Genomic DNA, 26449 nt, shown 5'->3' with positions numbered 1-26449 from the left:
TGTCAGGTTCTTAACCGGATGAACCACACCAGGAACTCCCTGTAAATCATTTTTTAACCCCAGATTAAGAATGTCCAGACTAGAATAAGGCCTCCTGCTACGAGGAAGAACAGATATTGTTGTCTATCTGGGGATGGACACGCCCTCCCCCCCACTACTCTTAAACAGCTCTGGTCACCGTCCACCAAGACGTGGTCTTTAACCCACCCCATTGGCTTGCTGAATGTGACCTTACCTTTTGGCATTTTGGGCTGAAGCATCATGTACTGACAGCTGGGGGATCATGTGCTTATTTAAGCGTTTCCGTAAACCTCGGATCATGAATGGGGTGAGCCACGACAAGGTGAGGTAGGAGAACAAGCCGGCATCATCCAGGGGCTGGGGCGCAGGAATCCTGGCAGAGAGTCACAGGCAGTGTGGTCATCCTTAGGATGCAGGCTCCAGAGAGTTAAGACATTAAGTCAAAGGTAAGATTTGGAAGGGAAGAATTACAACTATGAATTGTGGTATACAGATTACACCACAGTGCAGTCATCTGGATCTACCAAAAAGGTTTTTCCGTCGTGGCACAGTGGAAACGAATCTGACTAGGAACGATGAGGTTGCAGGCTCCATCCCTGGCCTCACTCAGTAGGTTAAGGATTTGGCGTTGCTGTGAGCTATGATGTAGATTGCAGATGCGGCTCAGATCTGGCATTGCTGTGGCTGTGGCACAGGCTGGTGGCTACAGCTCCAATTAGACCCCTAGCCTGGGAACCTCCATATGCCTCGGTGAGGCCCTAAAAGGACAAAAAGACCGAAAAAAGGGGGGGGGGTTCTTTCATGACTCTTATTAATTTGTGAGAGTTAAAAACTAGAAGCAACAGAAACACCCAACAAGAGGGGAAATGATTTAAAAAGAAAGAGAAGGAGTTTTCTGGTGGCCTAGCAGTTAAGGATATGGCATTGTCACTGATGGCAGGTTTCAGTCCTTGACCCGGGAACTTCTGCATGACTTGGGCAAGGCCAAGATAAATAAATAAATAATAAAAAGAAAAAAAACAAGTGTGGGTACATCCTATACCATATTGCAGAAAACAAGTGTCTAAAAATAGAGATGTATAGAGAACATGGAAAAAACTCTAAGAATATTAAGAAAGAAAAAAAAAAAAAACCACTTGCAGATCAAGAAATTCAGCAGTTTTTTTTCTTCTTTTTTGGCCACCCATCAGCATAAGGAGTTCCGGGGCTAGGGATCAGATCCGAGGAACAATTTTGACCTATGCCACAGCTGCAGCAAGGCCAGATAGATACTTAATTCACTGTGCCAGGCCAGGGATCGAACCTGCATCCCAGCGCTCCCAAGACACCGCTGATCTTGCTTTGCCACAGCGGGAACTCCTAGTATTTTTTACTTATATAAAAAAGGAAGAAATAAGAGAAGACAGACCACAACATATGTATCTATATTAAATACAGATATAACAATTTATATCAAATCATTAATAGTGATTGACTTTGAAGGAGGGATTCGAGTTGGGAAAGGAATAGGAAAAGAGATTCTCATTGTTTTAATTTTTCTAAGTTTTGCTTATATAACTTCCACAAAAATGATAAAAATGAAACAAAAAGAAATAAGATTGATAAGATCGTATTTCTGGGGATGATTCACAAACACAGCAATAATGATTGGATCGGGGCATTGTGACTGTGTGTAATTTCTACCTTTTTCAAAATTGCTTTTAATACTGTATGGTTCGAGGCATTCCTGCTGTGGTGCAGCGGAACCAAATCCGACTAGGAACCATGAGGTTGTGGGTTCGATCCCTGGCCTCACTCAGTGAGTTAAGGATCCGGGGTTGCTATGAGCTGTGGTGTAGGTCCCAGAAAGTCACTTGGGGATGGTTACTTTAAACCATGGTTAAGGAGGCTCCACAAGTTCCTTATACTCTTAAGTTCAAGGATAACTTAAACACAAAAATGTGATAAATGTCACAGGTCACCGGCCCTTTCAATGGACCCCCATTTCTCTTAGGATGATGACTGAATGTGGCCTGTGGGGACATGCGTGATCCTCTGGCATCTCCCTCTGCCTGCAGCCTCGTCCCATGCCATGTCCTCTCTCACACAGGACTCTGCAGAGACACTGGCCTCCTTCGCATCACTCGTGTTCCTTTCCCCCGCAAGGCTGGGCCTTTGCACATGCTGTTCCCTCTGCCCAGACCGTCCTTGCCTCACTGCTGCCTAGCAAATTCTTGTTCATCCTCCAGGTCTCAGCTTCGGTATCACTCAGACCCCATCACAGTGTCACTGTTCCACTGTCCCTTGCACCCCCAGGTTTCTTCACAGCACCTTCCTCAAACAGCTTGTAATCACATGTTTATTAACAAGCTTACAAGCTTACAGTCGTTCTCCCCCCTGTGAGGTCCACGAGGGACAAGGCTCCTGGCCGGCTGGCTCACGGCTATGCCCACATGGTCTAGCGCAGTGCCCGGCACATGCAGGTGCTCAATGAATCCTTGTTGAATGAAGGAATGAATGAACGAAGGAGTGAATGAATGAAGATACTGAGCGCGCTTCCCTGCTGTGCCTCAGGCTTCTCAGGAAGTGTTTAGCTGTAGCGGGTGATAGCACTGAGTTGACATATGGTTATGTAGCCTTTTGGGAGGGGTCTGGGTGTGAGGGTCCCGACCCTCCACTCCCCCCTCGGAACTCACTTTGGCTTCGGGCGGAAGGGAATCATGGTTCTCCAGGCAGCATCATACTTCCCCATCCTTGGCGCCTCAGGCTCCCCCACCTGCTGGGGCCAGGAACCATCTTCAACCTCGAAAGTTTTCTTGGGAAATAAAAACCGAAAGAGCATCAGTTTCTGACCTCACAAATACAGTCTTACAGGAGTGAGGGACCAGGCACCCAAGGAGGACGGATCTTTGCACACCCAGCCTCCCAGAGAAAGGCTGCCAGTGTCGGATAAAGACAAATACTGTATGTTCTCATTTAATACACGGACTGAAAAAACACCCAGCCAACCAGACAAACAAAACACCTGAACTCAAAGATCCCGAACACAGATTGCTGGTTGCCAGAGGCAAGAACAGCAAGGGTGGGGGTGGGCGAAATGGGTAAACATGGGCGGAAGGTATGAAGGTCCAGTTATGAAATGAATGTCACAGCAGTGTAAGGTATACTCGTATAGCATGGTGACAATGCTTTCCAGTATTGCATATTCGAAAGTTGCTTTTTTGTTTGTCGTGGTTTTTTTCCTTGACCTCACCCCCCGAGTATGCAGAGTATGCAGAAATTCCCAGGTCAGGGATCAAACCTCTGCCACAGCTGTAACAAGAGTCACAGCAGTGACAAGGCCAGATCCTTAATCCACAGAGCTACCAGGGAAAACTCAAAAGTGGCTAAGAGAGTAGATCTTAAATTTTCTCACCAAAAAAAAATATTTGAACTTTGTGTGGTGATGGATACTGCGGTGATCTTTTCATAATCCACACAAATAGTGAATCCTTATGTTGTACATCTGAAACTAATATAATATTTTATGCCTGTTATCTCAATAAAAATAAATAAATTTAAAAAGGCTGCCAGGCAGGGAATGAGCACTGGGCTGAGAGTCAGAACAACCAGGTCCCAGATCTAGCTTTGCCCCATCTCTGCTGGGTAACTCTGAGCAGGTCACTGCACCTCCCTGGGCTTTTATCTGTCAGTTCACACTGAAAATAAGAATAAACGATGCTAGAGTTAGTCACCCACAGAATGTGAAGCCAAGTCACCCTTGGAGAGTAAATCTACTTAAAAAGAAATCCATGAGTTAAAAAAAAAGTAAATCTTGGGAGTCCCCACTGTGGCCCAGTAGTAACAAATCTGGCTAGTATTCATGAGGATTTGGGTTTGATCCCTGGCTTTGCTCAATGAGTTGAGGATCCTGCGTTGTTGCTGTGGCTGTGGTATAGCCTGGCAGCTGCAGCTCTGATTCCCCCCTAGCCTGGGAACTCCTATATGCAGCGAGAGCAGCCCTAAAAAGGAAAAAAAAAAAATCTCGACATGACATAAAAATAAAATAAAAAGGATATCATTTCTAGAACTTGATAGAGAATAAATAACACTCGTCAGGACACAGTAAGGGATCTATTTGAAGAGGTTCAGAATAGTGGGTTCCTTCAGATCAGGAGAGTTGGGGAATGAGATGGGAGAAAGACCAGTAGCTGGAAGTGCTTGTCAAGGTCCCAACTGGAGAGCTGGTGATGGGTTTATTGGCAATTATTGTATTTTATAAGTAAATACATAGATAAATGGGTGACTGAGAGAGATACATGAATCATGATTGCATATCATGACCAAGGATTATGAAGCATCTAATTCTGGAAGCCTGAGCTCCATCAAAAAAAAAAAAAAAAATCAAAGTTGAATAAATAAGGGATGAAATTCTTTGACCTAATTTATGACCACTGAGAATAGCCTGCCAACTCAGTTTCCTGGTGTTTCGATGCAAAGGAGATCTTACTTACATAGCTAAGTCCTGAAACCATGTCATTATCTACATCCAAGCCGAGATTCACGAGGCCACCAGAAGACCTGGGGACCCAGTATATCCTCCTTCTGGTCATTTTCAGTTGTCCTGCCAATTCTTTGCTTCTTAGAGTCAGAGAATCTGAAAAGGCAACACGTAGGAACAGCTTAGATCCAAGCCTGAGCAGCCAGGGGAGGGGGACATCCGGGAGCAAGGAGTGTGCTGGGGTCCATGGTCACAGCACCTGTTCTTCACTCTGCCTGGAATGGGCTTGGCTCCCTCTCTTTAGACATCTACTTGGGCTCCAGCCCAAGATCCCTTAGGGAAAGGACATCGAATTACCCATTTCCACCCCATCTCCTTGGGCTGGGTCAACTTCTTTTGGTATGCCCACGGCCGGTGGTTCCTGAAACCATGTTTCTTCTTTCATCCCAGTTTGTAATTACACATTTAGGTGACTCACTCATTTTTTAGAGGTCATTTCCTGAACTAAACTGATGCTCGGGAGGACGGAGACATGTTTGCTTTGCTTGCAATTGAATCTCTTGGACCTAGGGCTGTGCTGGGAAAAGAGCAGGTGCTCAGTAAATAAACAGTGAATGGATGACCAAATGAAAGAAATGTGATTTTGCTGTGCTCTCACTCGGCTTTTACAGGCTCAGGGGAGTGATTCTGGGCACAATTTAAGAAATTTAAATAACTAAAAAATGTATGAATATGCTTTTCATTTTTGCCTTTGTGAATATGTGATTGACTTCCAGAGCAACCACATGTCTGGGGCAGGGCAGGAGGATGGTAACTAGGAACATTTCTGAAGGAACAGAAAGAAAATGGACAACAAGGCTGGTATCACGGGGTGTGAGGGGTGTCTCACCACGCCCCAGGTTTAAGGCTCTGCCATCGCCATCTTGAAATTCTTCATAATTTGAACAGAGTCTCACATTTTTGTTTTGCACTGGGTTCACAAATGATGCCATCAAGCCTGGTGTTCTGATACAGCTTTTGACTTTCAAATATATTGGATTGTGCTTCAAGTAAACAGACTTGAAGAGGAGCCTATTGCCTAGGGAGAAGATTCTTTCAATTCCCTTATTCCATTCTTTCCCATATTTTCCAAATTCTTTTAACAAATCACAACCAAATATGGTGGACTCAATTTCTGGAATTCTCCCATCGAGCCTAAAATATAGACACCCCAGACATGACACCAGGCCATAAGGCATACGGTCAGTCCTCTGTACTCACAGGTTCCACAGCTGGGATTCAACCAACAGATGACAGAGATATTTGGAAAAAGAAAATCCCAGAATGTTCCCAAAATCAAAACTTGGATTTGCACCGGAAACTATCTACATAGCATTTACATTGTATTTATAACTGTGTACATAATATTTACATTTTCTCAGGTATTATAAGTAATCTAGAGACGACAAACTATGTGGGAAGATGTGCTTAGCTTATATGCAAACATTATGTCATTTTGTTTTATTTATTTTTTACGATTTTTTTTCTCCATTAGAGTTGATTTACAGTGTTCTGTCAATTTCTCCTGTACAGCAAAGTGACCCAGTCACACATACATACATACATTCTTTTTCTCACATTATCCTCCATCACACTCCATCACCAGTGACTGGACAGAGTTCCCTGTGCTATATGGCAGGATCTCATTGTTTATCCACTCCAAATGCTACAGTTTGCATCTATTAACCCCAGACTCCCAGTCCCTCTCTGCCATTATTTTTATATAAGGGACTTGAGCATTCTTGGATTTTCATATCCAAGGGGGCCTGGAACCAATCCCCCCTCTGAACATAGGGGGAACTCGACTTGACATGAGATGGGAGAAGTGGACCTTTTAGGGAAAAAAGAGAGAGGAGTTATATTAGGTGAGAGAGGGTGTCACATAGTCCTTGTTTAAGATTCAGGGAAGGGGCCAGTTTTCTGGCTGCCATGAACCTGGCTAGGACATTGACACATTGAAGTGGAACTGGCATGACTCAACAGAAAGAGGCCCCGGCGGGAAGGACCATGCTGTACTGGCTTACAAGTTTTCAGTGGAGGGAGTGGGGGTGGGGAGTGCAAGACAGCAAGTTCCAGATTGCAAGTCATGTACCCTGGCCAGGGGCCCAGCCTGTCCGTATTGTCAGAGGTGTGCTGCTAAACACGTGTATTTGCAACTAACCTCTGGTTGCAATTGGTCCATGAGCGTAGTTCCAACATAATGGTTACTTGATATTTTGCATTATGTTAATGAGCAAGAGGAAAAGGAAGACGTGTTGGTTGGATCATCACGCATTTGCCAATGACCTGAGTTACACTGCTGAATATTTTCAAATACTGAAAGATTATTTCCTCTCATTTTGGTGCTCTTTACTACGCAATGGCTACCGGCACCACACACGTGTGGATTTAACCTGCCTTATTAATATTTTCAGCATTGACTTCTTTTTTTTTTTTTTTTTTTTTTTTTGTCTTTTTGTTATTTCTTGGGCCGCCCCTGCGGCATATGGAGGTTCCCAGGCTAGGGGTCAAATCGGAGCTGTAGCTACCAGCCTACGCCAGAGCCACAGCAACTCGGGATCTGAGCCGCATCTGCAACCTACACCACAGCCCACGGCAACGCCGGATCGTTAACCCACTGAGCAAGGGCAGGGACCGAACCCTCAACCTCATGGTTCCTAGTCGGATTCGCTAACCACTGAGCCACGACGGGAACTCCAGCATTGACTTCTTAAGCCTAGACTAGCAATAAAATAATGAAAACAATCCCTGATTTGTAGCCTTTGCTGATTTTTGTGGTGTAAATAGTCCCATTTAGGAAGATTTCAAGCTACCAACATATTGGGAAGAGAGGCGCAGTCAAAAATCTCCAGACCCAGGAAATGTAAACAACCTCAATCAAAAGTATAAATAGTAGGGAGTTCCCACGGTGGCTCAGTGGTTAAGGAGTGGTTAAGCCCCATGAGGATGGGGCTCGATCCCTGGCCTTGCTCAGTGGGTTAAGGATCTGGCGTTGCCTTGAGCTGTGGTGTGGGTCACAGACAGGATTGGATCCCATGTTGCTGTGCCTGTGGCCTAGGCAGGAGGTACAGCTCCAATTGGACCCCGAGTCTGGGAACCTCCATATGGGGAGCGACCCTAAGAAGACAAAAATAAATAAATAGTAGTAAAGTGTAGTGAACTAATTAGGGAGTGATAGATTTCTGAGTATTACTTTTATCTTTCATGTAATCACCCATAAGTTAATGTAATTTAATTTTAATAATGTTCGTGTTTAACAACTGGGCTCCCCAGATTGCTGAAAATTTGACAATTGATTGCCATGAGCCAGTATCTTAAAACGGCAAGCCAAAACATTTACATCCTCCTAACTAACCAGCAAACAGGGGCTCATGAGGAAGACCAGATTCTGAGAACACATACAGAAATTAGATTTATTTTTCCACCTCACCTTTCAGTTATAGCATGATTTGCCAAACTGGTTTATTTATACACATCTGCAAAAAGATGCAATGAGGGTTTCAAAGGTGTGACTCTATATAGAAACAGGGAATTTATCCAGGCAGCTCATAACAGGGAAAAATAAAGCAAATGAAGACCAAGGGAACGCAAATGTGTGTCGTGGATATGGTTACAGATCACGAGTTGCTCTGAGTTCCCATCGTGGCGCAGCAGAAACAAATCTGACTAGGATCCACGAGGATGCAAATTCAATCCCTGGCCTCGCTCAGTGGGTTAAGGATCTGGCGTTGCCATGAGCTGTGGTGTAGGTTGCAGACATGGCTTGGATCCTGCGTTGCTGTGGCTCTGGCGGAGGCCAGCAGCTACAGCTCCGATTCGACCCCTGGCCTGGGAACCTCCATATGCCTCGGGTGGACAGAAGGAAAAGACAGAAGGAAAAAAAAAAAAAAAGGACATGAATTCCTCATTTCGATATAACTGGAACTCAGCCACACATTGGCTTGGGATGACTTCCAGGTCTATGAGGCTCACCTCCACCTCGGCTTCCTTGACTGGCCAGGGAAATTCCCTCCAGAGCTTCTTTGGACATCCTAGGAAAGGTCCCTGGCCTCCCACCTTCCTCTCAGGGACATGACAGAGGTGAGGTTTATTCACTTTAAGTGGCAGCAAGCCCATCACTGCAGTGGGGCCGGATAGGACTAGAAATAAACGAAAGAGCAAATAGATGCTTCCGGCCTATGCCTCCCCCCCCACCCCCCATCCTGGGTCCTGAAGGTGCCAAAGTCATGATTAGTTTAGCCATGGACCATTTGCATGTGGCGAAACAATCTGTGTACAAGAGGGAGAGGGCGCTGGAGGGAGGTAACCTTTCCGGAAGGGCTGATTTGTTTCCTCATTATTCTTACCACTTTCCCAGCAGAGGCTAGTGCCCAAGGCCAGAAGCGGCACCAGAGGGTAGGGAAAGAGCCCAGGACAAGGGGCAGAGGCATGGCAAGCCAGGCCTGAACACGCTGAGATGAGCCAACTTCACTCCTTCCATCCCTCTCCCCCACTCCCTGGACTGGGAACTTTCCCAGGGCTGGTCCTTGTCGCTTCTGGAGCCCCTCGCTGGCCCTGGCCTTGTTGTTGGCTGCTAAGTCCCTGCACCCCACTGCCTACTCTTCTCTGTTCCAGAAACTGGGACCTGGGTCCTAATCTCTGCCGAGAAGCTTCTCCTCTGAGCTTCTTGAAGAGCCCAGCCTTTCTGCTTAAGCAGGTTTCAGCTCGAACACCACCTCCGCAGGGTCACTTTTCCAGACTCCCCCCATCATGTATCTTCCTCTCTCTAGCACCTTCTACGGAGTTTCCTATTAGATTTCCTTTACTTATCATGCTCTGAAATGGCCCTTTCTTCGGGGGCTTATTTATTTTCTGCCTTCCTCACTAGCATTGTAAGCTCTTTGCCTCCAGGGGCTTTGTCTGTCTTGTTCAGTGATGTTTCGGTGAATCAAGAACAGCTCCCCGGACATAGAGGATATAGAAGTATTTGATGGGCATTCCTTTGTGGCTCAATGGTTGACTAACTGACTAGTATCCATGAGGACGCAGGTTCAATCCCTGGCCTTACTCAGGGGGTTAAGGATCCGGCGTTGCCGTGAGCTGTGGTGTAGGTCATAGACACTGCTCATATCCTGTATTGTTATGGCTGTGGTGTAGGCTGGCAGCTGCAGCTCCGATTTGACCCCTAGCCTGGGAACCTCCATATGCCACAGGTGTGGCCCTAAAAAGACAAAAAAAAAAAAAAAGAAGAAGAAGAAGAAGAAGAAGAAGAAGAAGCACTTGGTGGATACGTGAAGAAACTAGATTTGGAGCTGGTTAAAGAGGGAGCCAGGAGAGCCACAGGGTCATTGAAGTCCTCACATTTAGATTTCTTTTTTTCTTTTCTTTTCTTTTTTTTTTTTTTTTTTTTTTTTTTTTTGCCATTGCCAAGCTGCTGCAGTGACATGGGCCATTTGCATGTGGCCAAACAGCCTGGAAATGCCAGATTCTTAACCTGCTGAGCCACCAGGGATATCCTCACATTTAGATTCTTTTTTTGTTTTTTGTCTTTTTTTTTAGGGCTGCACCTGTGGCATATGGTGGTTCCCAGGCTAGGGGTCCAATCGGAGCTGCAGCTGCCAGCCTACACCAGAGCCACAGCAACGCAGGATCCAAGCTGCAACTGTGACCTACACCACAACTCATGGTAATGCCGGATCATTAACCCAATGAGCGAGGCCAGGGATCGAACCCGCATCCTCATGGATGCTAGTCGGTTTCGCTAACCCCTGAGCCATGATGGGAACTCCACATTTAGATTCTTGATGCTTTTCCCAAGGAGGCTGGCACACTGGTTGGACAGGAAGAAGGTGTTCCTCATGCAATCAAGCCACTTAAACATGAACCCATTCTGTTATCACACCTTCTATTGTGCAGGATAAATTTTGGGTTTTTTTTCTTTAGGGAAAACCTGCAGCATATGAAAAGTCCCAGACTAGGGGTCAAATCAGAACTGCAGCTGCCAGCTTACACCACAGCCACAGCAACACCAGGTCCTTAACCCAGTGAACAAGGCCAGGTTGAACACGCATCCCTCATGGATACTAGTTGGGTTCTTAACCCACTGAGCCACAGTGGGAACACCTGGATTTTTTCTCTTTTAATCCAGCTATTATTATGTGACTAGAACACTTATACTTCTTCTTGTTGTTGAGAAGAGTCCATGTTAAAAGCATTAAACATGTGCTTAAAAATATACTGCAAGATTTATAAGATGACTTTTGGAGTTCTTTGTCAAAACACCAGAAGCCTCAAAAAATGAAACACTTCCCTCTTGCCCTTGGAGAGGCCTTGATGAAAAGGTAAACTCTTGTGAAACTGGGCCATGCATTTTTATCTCTCCATCATCCCCAGAGTTCTTCCCAGGGTAGAGTACCCAGTACCATCCAGAGAGGGGATCCAGAGCTTGCTGGTTGGATTCAAGACCTCCTGCTACCAGCTCAACTGCCCTGGGGGCTCCAGCGGCTCAGGCCCCAGTCTAGGAAACATCCTTGAGGGCTCTTTCTCCTTCACTTGTCATGTCCAACCCATCAGCATAGGTAGTTGAAGCTACCTTCAAACTTAGCTTGAATTCACTGCTTCCAGGCTAAGTCCTCATCACCTCTTGATGGACAACCGCAGCCACCTCCTAACTGGCCTCCCTGTGTCTGACCTTAAACCCTTGCATTCCATTCTCCCCAAAGCAGCAAATATGACCTTTTCCTTTTCTTTCTCTTGTTTCTTTTTTTCTTTTTCTCTTTTCTTTTTGCTTTTTAGAGCCACACCTGTGGCATATGGAAGTTCCCAGGCTAAGGGTCGAATTGGAACAGTAGCCGCCGGCCTACGCCACAGCCACAGCGAAGCCAGATCCAAGTCGAGTCTATGACCTACACCACAGCTCACAGCAACATCGGATCCTTAGCCCACTGAGCAAGGCCAGGGATCGAACCCACGTCCTCATGGATACTAGTCGGGTTCATTACCACTGAGCCACAATGGGAACTCCCAAGGTGGCCTTTTGAAAACATAAGCTTGAAAAACTATTCCACAATTGGAACTCACCTATGGCTTGCACCAGGCTTAGAGTAAGACCCAAACTTCTTAGCAGATGCCTTACCCCCACTGCTCACTCCTTGGAGAGCCTTTTCCAACCCCACCCTACCGGCTTCCCTCCTTGCTTCCCTCAACAGGGCCCATCTCAGTAAATTCCAGGAACAGGCTCCTCAAACATTCTAAACTCATTCCAGCCACAAAGGCTTTCAGTCATTGGAACAGAGCACCCTCCAACCATCTAAAGGACGAATCATCATCCCAAAGGATTTTCCTTGCTTACTGTTTGTTTCTTCCCCCTAGAATGTCAGCTCCATTAAAGCAGGAACCTCATCTGCTGTGTTCACCGATGTATTTCCAGCACCTAACATAATATCCCGTATATGAAGGCATTTTTTTGGAGTTCCCTTTGTGACTCAGCAGAAATGAATCTAACATCCATGAGGACACAGGTTCAATCCCTGGCCTCGCTCAGTGGGTTAAAGGATCCGGCATTGCTGTAAGCTGTGGTGTAGGTTGCAGACTCGGCTGGGACCTGGCACTGCTGTGGCTGTGGTGTAGGCCGGTGGCTACACCTCCTGATTCAACCCCTAGCCTGGGAACTTCCATATGCCACAAGTGTGGCCCTAAAAAGAAAAATAAAGAAAAAAAAGAGAGGGAGAGACTTGTTTACTGCATGAATAGAAGCTGGGAGCATGTCAGATCTTTAGGCAGGAGACTCGAGTTTCTGCCCTTCTGTCTCCAGCACAGTGGCCAGGATACCTGCTTTCTCTTTCCCTTACCTGAGCATATAGAAACAAACAGTTCCATCTGTGCTCTATCAGACCTGGCTGTTTATGGGTCTGTGCCCCTGGCCAAGAAGTGCTTCTGGGTAGGACCTTGCCTTCTGCTACTTCTCTGCCCTCCACAGTCAGCAGGCCCTCCACCAATGCTTGTTGACTTGACTAGACTGGAAGTTTCTTCCTAGATTCTGAGCGCATAGCCGGACTTCATATTTGGGGAAAACTTTCCCTCTCTAACCTAGCCAAATCCCAACAGGAAGGAGCTCCCAATGGTCAAACCCAAAAAAACTCAAGCAGGAAACACATGACAGTATTGCATTATAATCCATAATTATCTAAATATCCATGAGTTCACACTAACATAAAAATAATGGAGGAGTTCCTGTAGTGGTGCAGTGGTTAATGAATCCGACTAGGAACCATGAGGTTGCGGGTTCAGTCCCTGCCCTTGCTCAGTGGGTTGACGATCCAGCGTTGCCGTGAGCTGTGGTGTAGGTTGCAGATGCGGCTCGGATCCCGCGTTGCTGTGGCTCTGGCGTAGGCTGGTGGCTACAGCTCCGATTGGACCCCTAGCCTGGGAACCTCCATATGCCGTGGGAGCGGCCCAAGAAATAGCAGAAAGACCAAAAAAAAAAAAAAAAAAAAAAAAAAAAAAAAATTAAAAAAAGGAAAAAAAAAACTGAAAAAAAAAGAAAAAAAAATGGAATAAGTAAATAAGTTAGGGAGAAAGAGTAGCTTTTTCATAAAGAATTCCAACTAATACATGTAGAATTAACTCCCTACAGATACTTTACTTAGAACGAGAAAATAGTAACTTAAAGTGGAGAAAGCAGGCAGATGCCACCTTCACTAAGTAACCACGGTCAAAATCACCCCTAGTAAGACATTTCGCCATCATATATCCCTCAGGTCACATCACATCTGTGGTTTTGCTACTAAAAATATATAACACTGATGTTGGGAAAATATCAGATAGACCCAAACTGAGAAGCACTCTACAAAAAAAAGAGACCAAAACTCTGTGTTCCTGTCGTGGCACAGCGGAAACGAATCCGACTAGGAACCTAGGAACCTTGAGGTTTCTGGTTTGATCCCTGACCTCACTCAGCAGGTTAAGGATCTGGCATTGCCTGAACTGTGGTGCAGGTCCCAAACTTGGCTGGCAACTGGCGTTTTGCTGTGGCTGTGGTGTAGGCCATCGACAACAGCTCTGATTAGACCCCCCAGCCTGGGAACCTCCATGTACCACGGGTGTGGCCCTAGAAAAGACAAAAGACCAAAACAAACAAAAACAAACAAACAAAAAACCTCTTTGAAAGTACCAAAGCTTTGAAAGAAAAAAGAAAAAAAGAGTGAGGAGACATCACAAATAAATGAAAAGCGGGATCCTGGACGAGAAAAAAAACGACATTAGTGAGAAAACTGGCAAATTTGTGGATGCCTATAGATTAGACATGTTAATTCCTGGCTTTTACGACTGAACTGTGATTGTGTAAAACGATTACAGGGTAAGCTGGGTGAAAGGTACATTTACCGTACTTCTACTATATTTTTGCAACGTTTTTGTACACCTAAAGTCAATTTAAAAAGAAAGGCACAAACATTTCAAGTGGACATAATTTACATGAGAGCACCCTTGGCCACACAACTCAGCTCTGAGACCGAAGCGGGCTCAGCGACACGGGACCCTCCGGAATACCTCGCGCGCCTCTCTTCGAAAGTGTTCGGCGCCCGGGAAGAGGCGGTGCTTGGCGGTGGCTGAGCCTGGGGGCGGGCGAGAGCGCGGGCCGGAAGCGGCGGCGTGCCGGGGGGCTAGAGCTGCTGTTGCCGCCGGATAGGCCGCGCGGGGCACCGCGTCTTTCTCCTGAAGCCGCTCCTCAGCGTGGAGGGCAGTCGCCATGTCGTTGGTGAACCCCATCCAGATCCCCAGCCGCCTCCCGCTGCTGCTCACGCATGAGGGCGTGCTGCTGCCCGGCTCCACCATGCGCACCAGCGTGGACTCGCCCCGCAACCTGCAGCTGGTGCGGAGCCGGCTGCTCAAGGGCACATCGCTGCAGAGCACCATCCTGGGCGTCATTCCCAACACACCCGACCCGGCCAGCGACGCGCAGGACCTGCCGCCGCTGCACAGGTAGGCCGGGCGGCCCGGCGGCGGCTGCGCGGCCTCCTCCCGGAGACCCCTGCCCGGCCTCGGGGCGCGGGGCTCCGGGCGGCCCCGCGGCGGGGTTCGGCCTCTTCAGATGTCTCACATGCCAGACGGGGATGACAGAGGAATGTCTCGTAACTGTTAAATGAGCTCACTCATGGAGTCGTAAAAACTGCACAATTAGCTGCTGACAATCTAATGCGAATTTCCCTCCCCGCCCCCTGGGTCTTCAGGCTCCTAGGCCGATGCTCTTCACTTTCCGGGGCCACCCACTTTCTTTTCCTTTCCCTATCCTCTTCTCTCCTTGCCCCCCAACCCCTTTTTTGGTCCTCTTAAACTGAAATCCTTGCAGGCTCACGCGTTTTGTCTTTTCCCTGCTTCATCCTAAGTTGCACCATTTCTTCCTTAATTGGGGATAGCTTTCTTCCAACCCCCCGCCCCCCTTTTCCCCTTCGTGCTTGCTTGTTTTCCTTCCTAAAGGACCTTACCTGTTCACGTTTTCCCTTGTCTCCCTTTCTGGAACTTTCCTGTCTTCTCATCTCATAACATTTCATTTCTTAGGCCCCAAGCTTATCACGAGATCTCTTACACTATGGTCCTAATTGAGTGTCAGGCTGACCCTGTGCTGCTTTCTTTCTTCTGTAACTTGGAAACGAACAGCGTCGTCTCTCAGGTGTGTTATGAAGATTAGATGAAATAATGTATGTGGTCTGCTTTGTGCCACGCTGGATAAATGGTAGCACTGTCCAGGATTGTAGCCACTAGCCACCTGGGGTTATAGAGGGCTTGGAATGTTGCTTGTCCAAATCGAGATGTTAGAGTGTGGTCACTTGCTGTGATTCGCCACGAACAGTCCCGGTTTTATCACTGAAAGTCCTATGTCCCAGGAAACCCCTTAGTCCCAGACAAGCCAGGGTGGTTGATCACCTTCAGTGTGCTATAGGTATACAGTGCACGCTAGGTTTTGAATATTTGGTATGAAAAATGTTTTATTGATTAATAAATACGTAAAGATTAAATGTTGGAATGGTGGAGTTCCTGTGGTAGTGCAGTGGGTTAAGAGTCAGATTGCGGTGGCTCCTGGGGTTGCTTCAGAGGTGCCCTTTGATTCCCTGCCTGGGGCAGTGGAGTAAAAGTGTCCTTTATTGCCACAGTTGTGGCATAGGTCACAGGTGAAGTCAGATTCAGTTCCTGGCTTGGGAACTTCCATATGCCATGGCTGTGGCCATAACAACAACAAAAAGTTGGTATGGTAATATTTTGGATATCTGGGGCTAAGTAAAATATTAGCATGTCATCTGTTTCTTCTTACTTTCTAATGTGGCTACTGAAATTACATACCTGCATCACATTATGTTTCTTTTGGAGAGTGCTGATACATAGTATTGCCCTCTGCTATTATCTTCAAACTTGCTTTCCAAGCCCCCTGCCCCCTCTCCTTATCTCTTGAGATATTTTCAATTTAGAACACCCCCACACACACCTGCAGTTATCCTTTTGAAAAATGAGGCGTGCCTACCTCTGAGTGAATTTGGAAAGGGTTAGGAATGTCTTATTTTTGTCAAAATCTTGTGATCAAATACCTTTTTTTTTTTTTTTTTTTTTTGGCTTTTGTCATTTTTTGGGCCACTCCCTCAACATATGGAGGTTCCCAGGCTAGGGGTCCAATTGGAGCTGTAGCCACCGGCCTACGCCAGAGCCACAGCAGTGCAGGATCCGAGCCTCGTCTGCAACCTACACCACAGCTCCTGGCAACGCCGGATCGTTAACCCACTGAGCAAGGCCAGGGATGGAACCCAAAACCTCATGGTTCCTAGTCGGATTCGTTAACCACTGCGCCACGATGGGAACTCCTCGAATACATTTTTTGAAAGGAGAGTCCATAGCTTTATTCACATTCTCAAAGGAGATTTGATATCCCCCCCAAAAAACAAAACAAAAGAAAAAAAAAAAACAAAACCATTGTTAGAAGTCCATTGTTAGTCTACATTGTAAAAGCCTTGCTTTTCTCAGGCTGGAAAACATTTTGGTTCCCAACTGATCTGCTTTGCTTATTGCTGGAGGGGAGTTGGATCATTTTCACGTTTCAGTAGTAAATTCTGATAAATGGTATTGGAGTCTACTTGCCTTGCATATAACCCACTCCTTAAGTCTCTGTTTTTTTTCTCCCATAATTTTTTGCTCTCTGTGCCAGGGCACTTAGTTTTGAGGCAGGAGTACTTCTGATCAAATACTTTGTTTGTTCCCACTGATTACCCATGAGTACACTGTGAATTTCGAAAGTTGATTTAGTCATGTTTCAGGTTAGCATGACTATTTATTGGTATGATTCTGGCAAGATTTTGGAGGGTTTTTTAAATTGCTTTGCTGTCAATCCCTCCAAAACAACAACTAAAATCCCCTGCTAGGAAGTAATTGCTATATTCAAATACTATGTATTCTGGTTCTTGCTGTTCATTTTGCTGCTTTTGTTTAAATGAATAGCAATGTTAAAACTTAATCATTTAGGTTAGAAAATACACACTGAAAATTCCTCATAGGTTTCAGCATTATTCGTACCCACCAGACAGTCTTAGAAATATCGTTCTTAAAACAAACAAAAAAAAAGGGGGTAGTTCCCGTCGTGGCGCAGTGGTTAACGAATCCGACTAGGAACCATGAGGTTGCAGGTTCGGTCCCTGCCCTTGCTCAGTGGGTTAACGATCCGGCGTTGCCGTGAGCTGTGGTGTAGGTTGCAGATGCGGCTCGGATCCTGCGTTGCTGTGGCTCTGGCGTAGGCCAGTGGCTACAGCTCCAATTCGACCCCTAGCCTGGGAACCTCCATGTGCTGCGGGAGCGGCCCAAGAAATAGCAAAAAAAAAAAAAAAAAAAAAAAAAAAAGGGAGTTCCCATTGTGGTTAAGTGGTTACGAACCTGAGTAGGATCCATGAGGATGCGAGTTCAATCCCTGGCCTTCCTCAGTGGGTTATGGATCCGGCGTTTCCATGAGCTGTGGTGTAGGTCATAGACTCAGCTTGGATCCTGTGTGGCTGTGGCTGTGGGATAGGCTGGCAGCTATAGCTCCAATTCGACCCTTAGCCTGGGAACTTCCATATGCCATGGGTACGGCCCTAAAAAGAAGAAAAAAAAAAAAGGAAATATCATTCCCTACTTAAAAAGTCTAGGTAGAAAAATTGCACCTGCTTTCCTCGGTATTCGGTTCCAATATCTTTTTTTTTCTCTAATATAACCTCTAAATACTCTTATTTTAAAAAATTAGTAGTCCCCGCTGTGGCACAACGGAATCTGCAGCACGAGGACACAGGTTCAGTCCCCAGCCTGGCACAGTGGGTTAAAGGGTTGGATTCCATGTTGTCACAACTAGGTTGCAACTGCTGCTTAGATCTGATACCTGGCCCGGGAACTCCATTTGATGTGGGGCGGCCGAAAAGGAAAAAAAATGAAGAGAGCTGTAATAGAACAAGTATCGTTATCTTGAACAATATTCTGTTTCAATACACACATCTGTCCTTCCCAGTTACCTGCTTTGCAAGGTGGCGGTGGGACCCCAGAGGGAAGGTGAGGGCGCTGCTCCTGTCTCCTGTTTCTTTTAGACCATCCAGGTGGCAGTGCCTCAGCCTTCGAGGGGTGGCAGAAGTAATTGTTCCCCTGTGCCTTGTCATACCATGGGACAGAGCCAGATGTTGACTTACCTGAGCCACTTCCTTTACCGTTTTGAAGAGCACAGCCCCTTCCTGCATGTCCATGTGCAGGCGTGTTGCCTGACCAGGCAGAGTTTTGGATCCTGCCCACAAGCCACCTCAGACAACCCACTTCACTGGACTATCTTTTGAGGGGCTCCTTGGTGACCCACTGTGTTCTTAGTGAACGTGGATGGTAATTTGGTGTTCCCTGCACACTGTCCTCATGCCTTTCAAGATGGCCCTGCCGTCTTCTCCCAGCCTTCCATTCATCCATTCACCTGCCTACATTTCTTCAGCATGTAGGTTGCTCAGTCCTTCTTTGGTTTTTGGCTTCTATCTTTAGAGCCCCTCGTTAGTTTCATTGGCACGTGTCTGACCAAAAAATGAATGCTCTATGTAGAGCAGATACACCATTTCAAAATTCAGAGCAAGTCTTTATCCACATATTACTCTTCTTTGTATCTGTCTATCAGCACTTTTTCTTTTTGCTTTTTTTAGGGCTGCAACTGCAACATGTGGAAGTTCCCAGGCTAGAGGTCGGTCGAATCAGAGCTACAGCAACAAGGGATCTGAGCCGCATCTGCAACCTATACCACAGCTCATAGCAATGCTGGATGCTTAACCCACTGAGGCCAGGGATCAAACCCACATCCTCATGGATACTAGTCAGGTTTTTAAACCATTTGAACCGCATTGGGAACTCCTTAACTATTCAAAAAACGACTACCTGCTAATCCTAAGATTAAAATATTTAATCTTTTCTATTATTAAGTATGTAATGAATAGCTCTACTTAGATTTTCCTAATCTGCATTTAAGGAAAATCTGTCTACAAGTGTCATTCTTTTTCTTTCTTTCTTTTTTTGCTTTTTAGGGCTGCATATGGAAGTTCCCAGGCTAGGGGTCAAATTGGAGCTATAGCTGCCGGCCTATACCATAGCCACAGCAATGCAAGCTTGGAGCCACGTCTTTGACCTACACCACAGCTCACAGCAATGCTGGATCCTCAACCCACTGAGCGAGGCCAGGGATCAAACCCACAACGTCATGGTTACTAGTTGGATTTGTTTCCATTGAGCCACTGTGGGAACTCCTACAAGACGCATTTCTTAAATTCAGAAATGAACTTTCAAGAAAGGAGTGAAAATCAAAAACCCTATAGCCATAGAAGCCTCATCTGTGGAACCTGGGGCTATCCTAATAGTCTCTTTCCTTGTTTCTATGTCATTATTAATCATGATGATAAATTTTGCTCAAAATCATCAAATATTGAGAAAGATACGTAGGGCGACACCAAGGCAAAACTAAAAAGATATTTTGGAGTTGCCGTTGTGGCTCAGGGGAAATGAATCTGACTAGTATCCATGAGGATGTGGGTTATAGATCTGGAGTTGGTGTGAGCTTTGGTGTAGGTTGAAGACTTGGTTTGGATCCCGTGTGGCTGTGGCTGTGGCGCAGGCCAGCAGCTGTAGCTCTGATTCGACCCCTAGCCTGGGAACCTCCATTTGCTGTGAGTGCAGCCCTAAAACGACCAAAAAAAAAAAAAAAAAAAAGAGAGAGAGAGAAAACACCCAAAACTAAATAACATATTCAAAACTTTTGTATATACATTTTTTATTAGGAGGAAAGGCATAGTGTACTTCTAGCTTCATCTCAGTTCAGAACATCTTCCTTTCACAGTCAGCAGAAGTATCTTCATTTGCTTTATGAGAAAACTTATTTTTAGTCTCATCTTTAATCAGTGATGTAGCCCAAATAATTTATTCCCTATTTCTGGAGGTTTGGATTTGTCTCCTCTCTCTCAGGTTTCTCCTTGGTTTCTAGTTTGTAAACCCCTTAGGCCAGGAACCCGGTTTCTCCTCAGTCATTGTTTTTTGTATACGCAGCTGTGAACCCTTTTTGCATTGAGTAAGCACAGATGGTTGTCATCTGCAGTGAGTTCCAGTTCAGTCAGTTCAGGTATTGCTAATTCTCTCAGGCAATCTGAGTTGATTTTCAGGTGATGGGAGAGAGAACCTCCTGTTTGATTAATGATGGAAGAAAAGCAGCCACAACACAAATAACTAAAGTGGTTTTTTTCTTTTTTTTTTTTTTTTTTTTTGTCTTGGACATGTTGGTGTTGGTTGGACATCCAGCTGTATCACTAGACCTTTTTTTTTTTTTTTTTTTGCCTTTTAGAGATGAACCTGTGGCATGTGAAGGTTCCCAGGCTAGGGGTCAAATCAGAGCTACACCTGCCAGCCTACGCCGCAGCCACAGCAACACAGGATCCAAGCGGAGTCTGCGACCTACATCACAGCTCACAGCAACACCAGATCCTTAACCCAAGGATCAAACCTGCGTCCTTATGGATACTAGTTGGGTTTGTTACCGCTGAGCCACAATGGGAACTCCAAAAGTATGAAGTTTTTAAAGTACGTGATACTTTTTTGCCCCACCAAATTGTCTCCCGAAGTTTTTGGCTTAAGTTGCTGTTTAAATCAAGTTTTCTCCCTTGTCTACATGGCATGCCTGGAAGGTGGTGAAAGAGATACGCATAGCTCCGAATAAGCTGAGTGGAGAAGGGAAGCCAAAGGTTACAGAAAATTGCAGAATGAATAATTTATAGGTGGCGAAAAAGATATGCATAGCTCAGAAGGAGCTGGGTGATGAAAGGAAGTCAAAGGTTACAGATAATTGCAGAATGAATCATTTATACTCAAGTAATCTAGAATTAACTGTATCTAGAAGTGAGCAGGCTCACTAAAATCATCACATATCAGAGTGTTTAAGATGGACAAGTGCCATGTTCCAGGGTCACCATTTTCCCAGGGTGCCAAGAGCTCTGGTCATTTGCATTTTAGTTTCTTTTGTGAAATGACCACCTTTCCTGGGGCTGAGGGGAGAAAATATAATTGTAGTTTGGGACCCGGCAGTGTCCCCTGAATGCTGATCTCTCCATTTCGTGTGACTTGGACTTTTTGCATGGGAGTTCCTTTCTGTGAAGTCGGTTTACATGGGACTTGGTCAGAATTGCCTCTTCTGATTAGGAGCTAAGACCTAAAGTATAACTTCTTCAACTCGTCTTAGTGAGGTGGTTACCACTTGAAACTGAACTAGGTTTATACCTTCTGGAGTTGGAGGTTTTTGTCTGACTCCGCGGGCCATGACAGCGGGGTCCCTGATATTTAGAAATTTCCCATATTCTGTAATTCAGAATTCAAGGGCACACAGGTTAATTTGCAAGTTGGAAGGCAGTCTTATAGATTATGTAAAAAACTTGGCTTGGTGTTAGTAGCAAAACTGGTTTTGGAACAGGGATTTCTTAGATTGTTTTACATCTTTATGTTTAAATCTGTTTAATATGTTAATATTTATTCTCTTGTAAGTTGCCTCATGTCTAGTTGGCAAAATTAATTTGAGCTATGTAAATCTCAACTGCTTTTTCCTCTTACACGTTTTTAACCGTTCACTTTTTATTGTAAGGTTATATTTTTTCAGAGGACATATTTTTCAGCACATTGACTAATATATTTTTGTTTTTTGGCTGCGCCTGTGGTATGCAGAAGTTCTTAGGCCAGGCCAGGGATCAAACCTGTGCCACAGTAGTAACAACACCAGATCCTTAACCTACTGAGCTACCAGGGAACTCTTCCTCTTCCTTTTTTTTTTGCTTTTTAGGGCTGCACTCGAAACACATGGAGGTTACCAGGTTAGGGGTCGAATCGGAGCTACAGCTGCTGGCCTCCACCACAGCCATAGCAACGCTGTGTCTGTGACCTATACCACAGCTCAGGGCAATGCTGGATTCTTAGCGAGGCCAGGGATTGAACCTGCAACCTCACAGTTCCTAGTCAAATCTTCAACCTCGAGGTTCCTTGTTTCCGCTGCACCACAACGGGAACTCCTCTTATATTTTTACGCTAAATAATTCGAATGTTTAGGAATTTCTACCAAATTCTTTTTTTTTTTTTTTTCTTTTAATTTTATGGCCTCACCCAGAGCATGTGGAAGTTCCCAGACTGGGGATTGAATCCGAGCCATAGCTGTGGTGAAGACCAGATGCTTTAGCCCACTGTGCCAGGCTGGGGATCGAACCCCTGCCTCTGCAGCAACGCAAATCACTGCAGTCAGATTCTTAACCCACTGAGCCACCAGGGAACTCCTTGTCTTACATTTTTATGCTTAAATAATTCAAATGTTTAGGAATTGCTACCTAATTCTTAAAGGAGGTGCTAATTGTAATGAGCTGGCCTTATAGCAGATGGTGGGGACTTCACAGACCGTGTACTGCATGCTAAATTAAATAGAGGGAGTTCCCATCATGGCTCAGCAGAAACGAATCTGACCAGCAGCCATGAGGACCCAGGTTCGATCCCTGGCTCCACTCAGTGGGTTAAGGATCCAGCACTGCCACGAGCTGTAGTATAGTTTGCAGACGTGGCTCAGATCCCGCGTTACTCTGAGCTGTGGCGTGGGCCAGCGGCTACAGCTCTGATTTGACCCCTAGCCTGGGAACCTCTATATGCTGTGGGTGCAGCCCTAAAAAAAAAAAGACAAAACTAATTAATTACTTAGAGAAATAATTCCTTTACACTTTTGATGTGTTCTTTATTAATGACTTTCTTAGAAAAGGCAATCCTTTGGAGGTGAGTCTGTGTTCTGCCGTATTGAGCATTTGTAATGCTGATGTTCTGTGTGTTTTTCAGGATTGGGACGGCTGCGCTGGCGGTCCAGGTTGTGGGCAGTAACTGGCCCAAGCCCCACTATACTTTGCTGATTACGGGCCTGTGCCGTTTCCAGATCGTACAGGTGGTCAAAGAGAAGCCATATCCCGTTGCTGAAGTGGAGCAGTTGGATCGGCTCGAGGAGTTCCCCAACACCTGCAAAACTAGGGAGGAGCTAGGAGAACTGTCGGAGCAGTTTTACAAGTATGCAGTGCAAGTGAGTTGCTTTCAGTTTTCTCTTAAAAACCTCTTTTCTTCCGTTTCTTTGTAGCCCCATGAATTTGTTGAGTGGCGAGGTTACCAGGCAGCATATGTTTAAATGCTTTAGCAATGTATTATATTAATATCAGTTTGCTTTTGTTGAGATTGGACCTAAACCATTCTAGGACATACCAGCCAAAAGGGTATATCTAAAGTTATCCAAAGGGTATTTTTTCTTCTTCTTTTTTTTTTTTTTTTTGGTCTTTTTGCCTTTTCTAGGCCCGCTCCCGCTGCATATGGAGGTTCCTAGGCTAGGGGTTGAATCGGAGCTGTAGCCACCGGCCTACGCCAGAGCCACAGCAACGCTGGATCCGAGCCGGGTCTTCGACCTACACCACAGTTCACGGCAATGCCGGATCCTTAACCCACTGAGCAAGGCCAGGGATCGAACCCGCAACCTCATGGTTTCTCATCGGATTCGTTAACCATTGCGCCATGACGGGAACTCCCAGAGGGTAGTTCTAAAGCTTCCCTTTTAACTTCCAGTGTTTCCCAACCAGATAGTTATTAAAGCTAAAAACTCTTAAAAATTAAAATAATACAGAAGCTGTTCATCACTAGAACATCAAGCCATCAAATTACAAGTTACGTTTATGCAGAAATCAGGGTCACGCAGTGACTGGTAATAACTAAGGAAGATTAAGCCCATGGTAGACTGATTTCAGGTATGGTTACACCTTGCTCATCTAGACTTCTGGGAGGGGAGCGCACATGCATTAACTATTGGACTCTCTAATTCTGGGTTTGCCTTGTTTTGGTTAACTCTGGATTGAACAAAAAGCTCTTCCCTTCACCCCATTTTGTTTCAGAGCTTACTGAAACACATTATGAAATGTAGTCTTCGGTTTCCTCTTGCTGAAATCCAGTGACCAAACTGGAGCTACGCAGGTCGATTTTTTTGTCTTTTTTTTTTTTTTAGGGCAGCGTCTGGAGGCCTTATTATGACAAACACCACTGACTGAGGAAAGATGTGTAGGGCAAATGCGCACAGTCTGTGGAATTTGTACCAGATGTGGCATTTGCAGTGACACATCGCTAGGGGTGAACAGCAGTGGGAAAGTAGAAAATCTGGAGCTGTACCTGTGGTGGTGCTGAAAGGAAGAACCCCTTGAAGAAAGAAACTTCAGTTTAAGGACAGGAGTGAATACAGTATTTAGGGATGAAGGGGAGAGAGGGGGAAATAGATGTTCCCTTCCTTTTCCTGGGTAATCCTCCTGGGGCCACTGTCCTGTAGACACAGCTCGGGGCTTCTTCCTCTTATTCTTTCCCTCTCCCCACTTTGAATCCATGGGGGTCACTTAGGGACCCAGGTGGGTTGGAGAGTCATTTCAAAACATGCTTCTGTCATTGCCGAGGAAGGAAACGGGGAAGTGTGGCAAATCTCTCAATGGCTTTTAATTGACAGAAGGGACTGTCACTTCCTTTCAGGTTTCATGGTTCAAGGCCAGACCCATAGCCATATCCGTGTTGAAAAGGAGAAAGAACAGCCCTATCCTGTGCCCAGTAGGAAAGGAGAACTTTGTCAGCGGGCCCAGTGACTATCAATTACTGAAAGTGTGCCTTGAGCTTCATCTGTCTTAATCCAGGATATACCCTGGAAGGTGTTTTTTTGTTTTTGTTTTTGTTTTGTTTTGTTTTTTAAGTCATTCAATCAGTGCTCAGATTCTGGTTAATCCAATGTTCTACTGAAAAACAGTTATTTCAGCTACTGATTGGCTAACATGGTAGCATCAGTCATGTTAAATCTCCAGAATTTGACCATTTCATCGTGATTGTGTAAGAGACTGTCCCGTGTCCTTAAGAACAAGGGTCTTGAGGTCTGCAGTTGATTCTAAAATGTCCGCAGTAATTGTATGAGGTTGGGGAGGGAGAAAGCAAATGTGGGAAAATGTTAAAATTGGTGAATTCGGTGCAAGGGGTTTATTGTACTATTGTAGCTTTTCTATACATTTTGATTTTTTCAAAATGAAATAATACATTAACTTACACATTTACAGAGCCTCTCATGAACAGTAGTATTGTCCACTCTTGAGCCATTTTCGCTTTTCACACTGACCAATGTTTTAAAAGTACATCTCTTTTCCTCTGCGTCCTGTAAAAGTGCTTGGACAACAATCATCAGTGATCTTTCAAAAACAGAGACTTTCCCTGAGGGGCCCAAACATGAAACCTGTATGACAGTATGATTTTTTTCAGTTCACAAATGATAGCAGATGTCACTGAGAAAACTTTTTTCCTCTTGCAGTTGGTCGAAATGTTGGATATGTCTGTCCCTGCGGTTGCTAAATTGAGGCGGCTTTTAGATAGTCTGCCAAGGGAGGCTTTACCAGATATCCTGACATCAATTATCCGAACAAGCAACAAAGAGAAGCTCCAGGTACGTTGTTCCCCTCTGGAATGCCACATGGCTTTGTCACTTCTTTTTTTTTTTTTGTCTTTTTGCTATTTCTTGGGCCGCTCTCGCGGCATATGGAGGTTCCCAGGCTAGGGGTCTAATTGGAGCTGTAGCCACCGGCCTACGCCAGAGCCACAGCAACGCGGGATCCGAGCCGAGTCTGCGACCTACACCACAGCTCACGGCAACGCCGGATCGTTAACCCACTGAGCAAGGGCAGGGACCGAACCCGCAACCTCATGGTTCCTAGTCGGATTTGTTAACCACTGCGCCACGACGGGAACTCCGGCTTTGTCACTTCTTACTCGGATCTAGTAAGTGTTGCCTTGCAGGTAAGAGGTACTGGAGACCCACAGAAGTAGTTAAGATGCTTTTACACGTAAATGGACTTTTAAAAGTGATTGCTTTACATTTTCAGATATTCAGGCTGTTCTTTTATTTGCATTATCAGTACTGGCAGTTTGTCAATTTATGGAAAAAGTGAAAATGAGAATAATAAAAAGATAAATATTTAAATCAAATGTATAAATATGCTTTGTCTCACTGCTTTTTTTTTTTTTTTTTTTGTCTTTTTGCTATTTCTTGGGCCGCTCCCACGGCATATGGAGGTTCCTAGGCTAGGGGTCATATTGGAGATTGGAGCTGTAGCTGCCAGCCCCACCACAGCCACAGCAATGCCAGATCCGAGCCACGTCTGTGACCTACATCACAGCTTGTGGCAATGCCAGATCCTTAACCCGCTGAACGAAGCCAGAGCTCAAACCTGCATCCCCGTGGATCCTAGTCAGTTTTGTTTCCGCTGTGCCACGATGGGAACTCCCTATCAGTGATTTTTAATTTCTGTTTCTTTGAAGTAGAAGGGGTTTTAAAGACACTTGAAAAATAATCCAAGTGCAGACTCTTAGATTTGA

At 45.4% G+C, this 26449-nt stretch overlaps 2 protein-coding genes across 4 annotated transcripts in view; one reads left to right on the top strand and one right to left on the bottom strand.

Annotated features, from left to right (window-relative positions):
- ABCC11 (ATP binding cassette subfamily C member 11) overlaps nt 1-18090 on the bottom strand; it is an 84800-nt gene extending 66710 nt beyond the window's left edge. For 2 of the 3 annotated variants that reach the window (XM_021094228.1, XM_021094230.1), the window contains exons 1-4: nt 18016-18090; nt 4494-4636; nt 2697-2815; nt 236-394 (exon numbers count right to left, since the gene is read on the bottom strand). In XM_021094228.1, the coding sequence (XP_020949887.1) occupies nt 236-394; nt 2697-2815; nt 4494-4592 (377 nt within the window). In that variant the 5' untranslated portion in view covers nt 4593-4636; nt 18016-18090. Of the gene's footprint in view, nt 1-235; nt 395-2696; nt 2816-4493; nt 4637-14982; nt 16115-18015 lie in introns of those variants that run through there. The other variant, XM_021094229.1, reaches the window with a different exon arrangement.
- LONP2 (lon peptidase 2, peroxisomal) overlaps nt 14095-26449 on the top strand; it is a 93590-nt gene continuing 81235 nt past the window's right edge. Inside the window, exons 1-3 of the mRNA XM_005664451.3 lie at nt 14095-14479; nt 22865-23099; nt 25389-25520. Of these exons, the coding sequence (XP_005664508.3) occupies nt 14247-14479; nt 22865-23099; nt 25389-25520 (600 nt within the window). The 5' untranslated portion in view covers nt 14095-14246. The remainder of the gene's footprint in view (nt 14480-22864; nt 23100-25388; nt 25521-26449) is intronic.

The sequence above is a fragment of the Sus scrofa genome, chromosome 6 (genome assembly GCF_000003025.6).
Source record: "Sus scrofa isolate TJ Tabasco breed Duroc chromosome 6, Sscrofa11.1, whole genome shotgun sequence".
Lineage (NCBI taxonomy): Eukaryota > Metazoa > Chordata > Mammalia > Artiodactyla > Suidae > Sus > Sus scrofa.
Note: the sequence above shows the minus strand (reverse complement) of the source record. Positions and strands in the feature narration are given on the sequence as shown.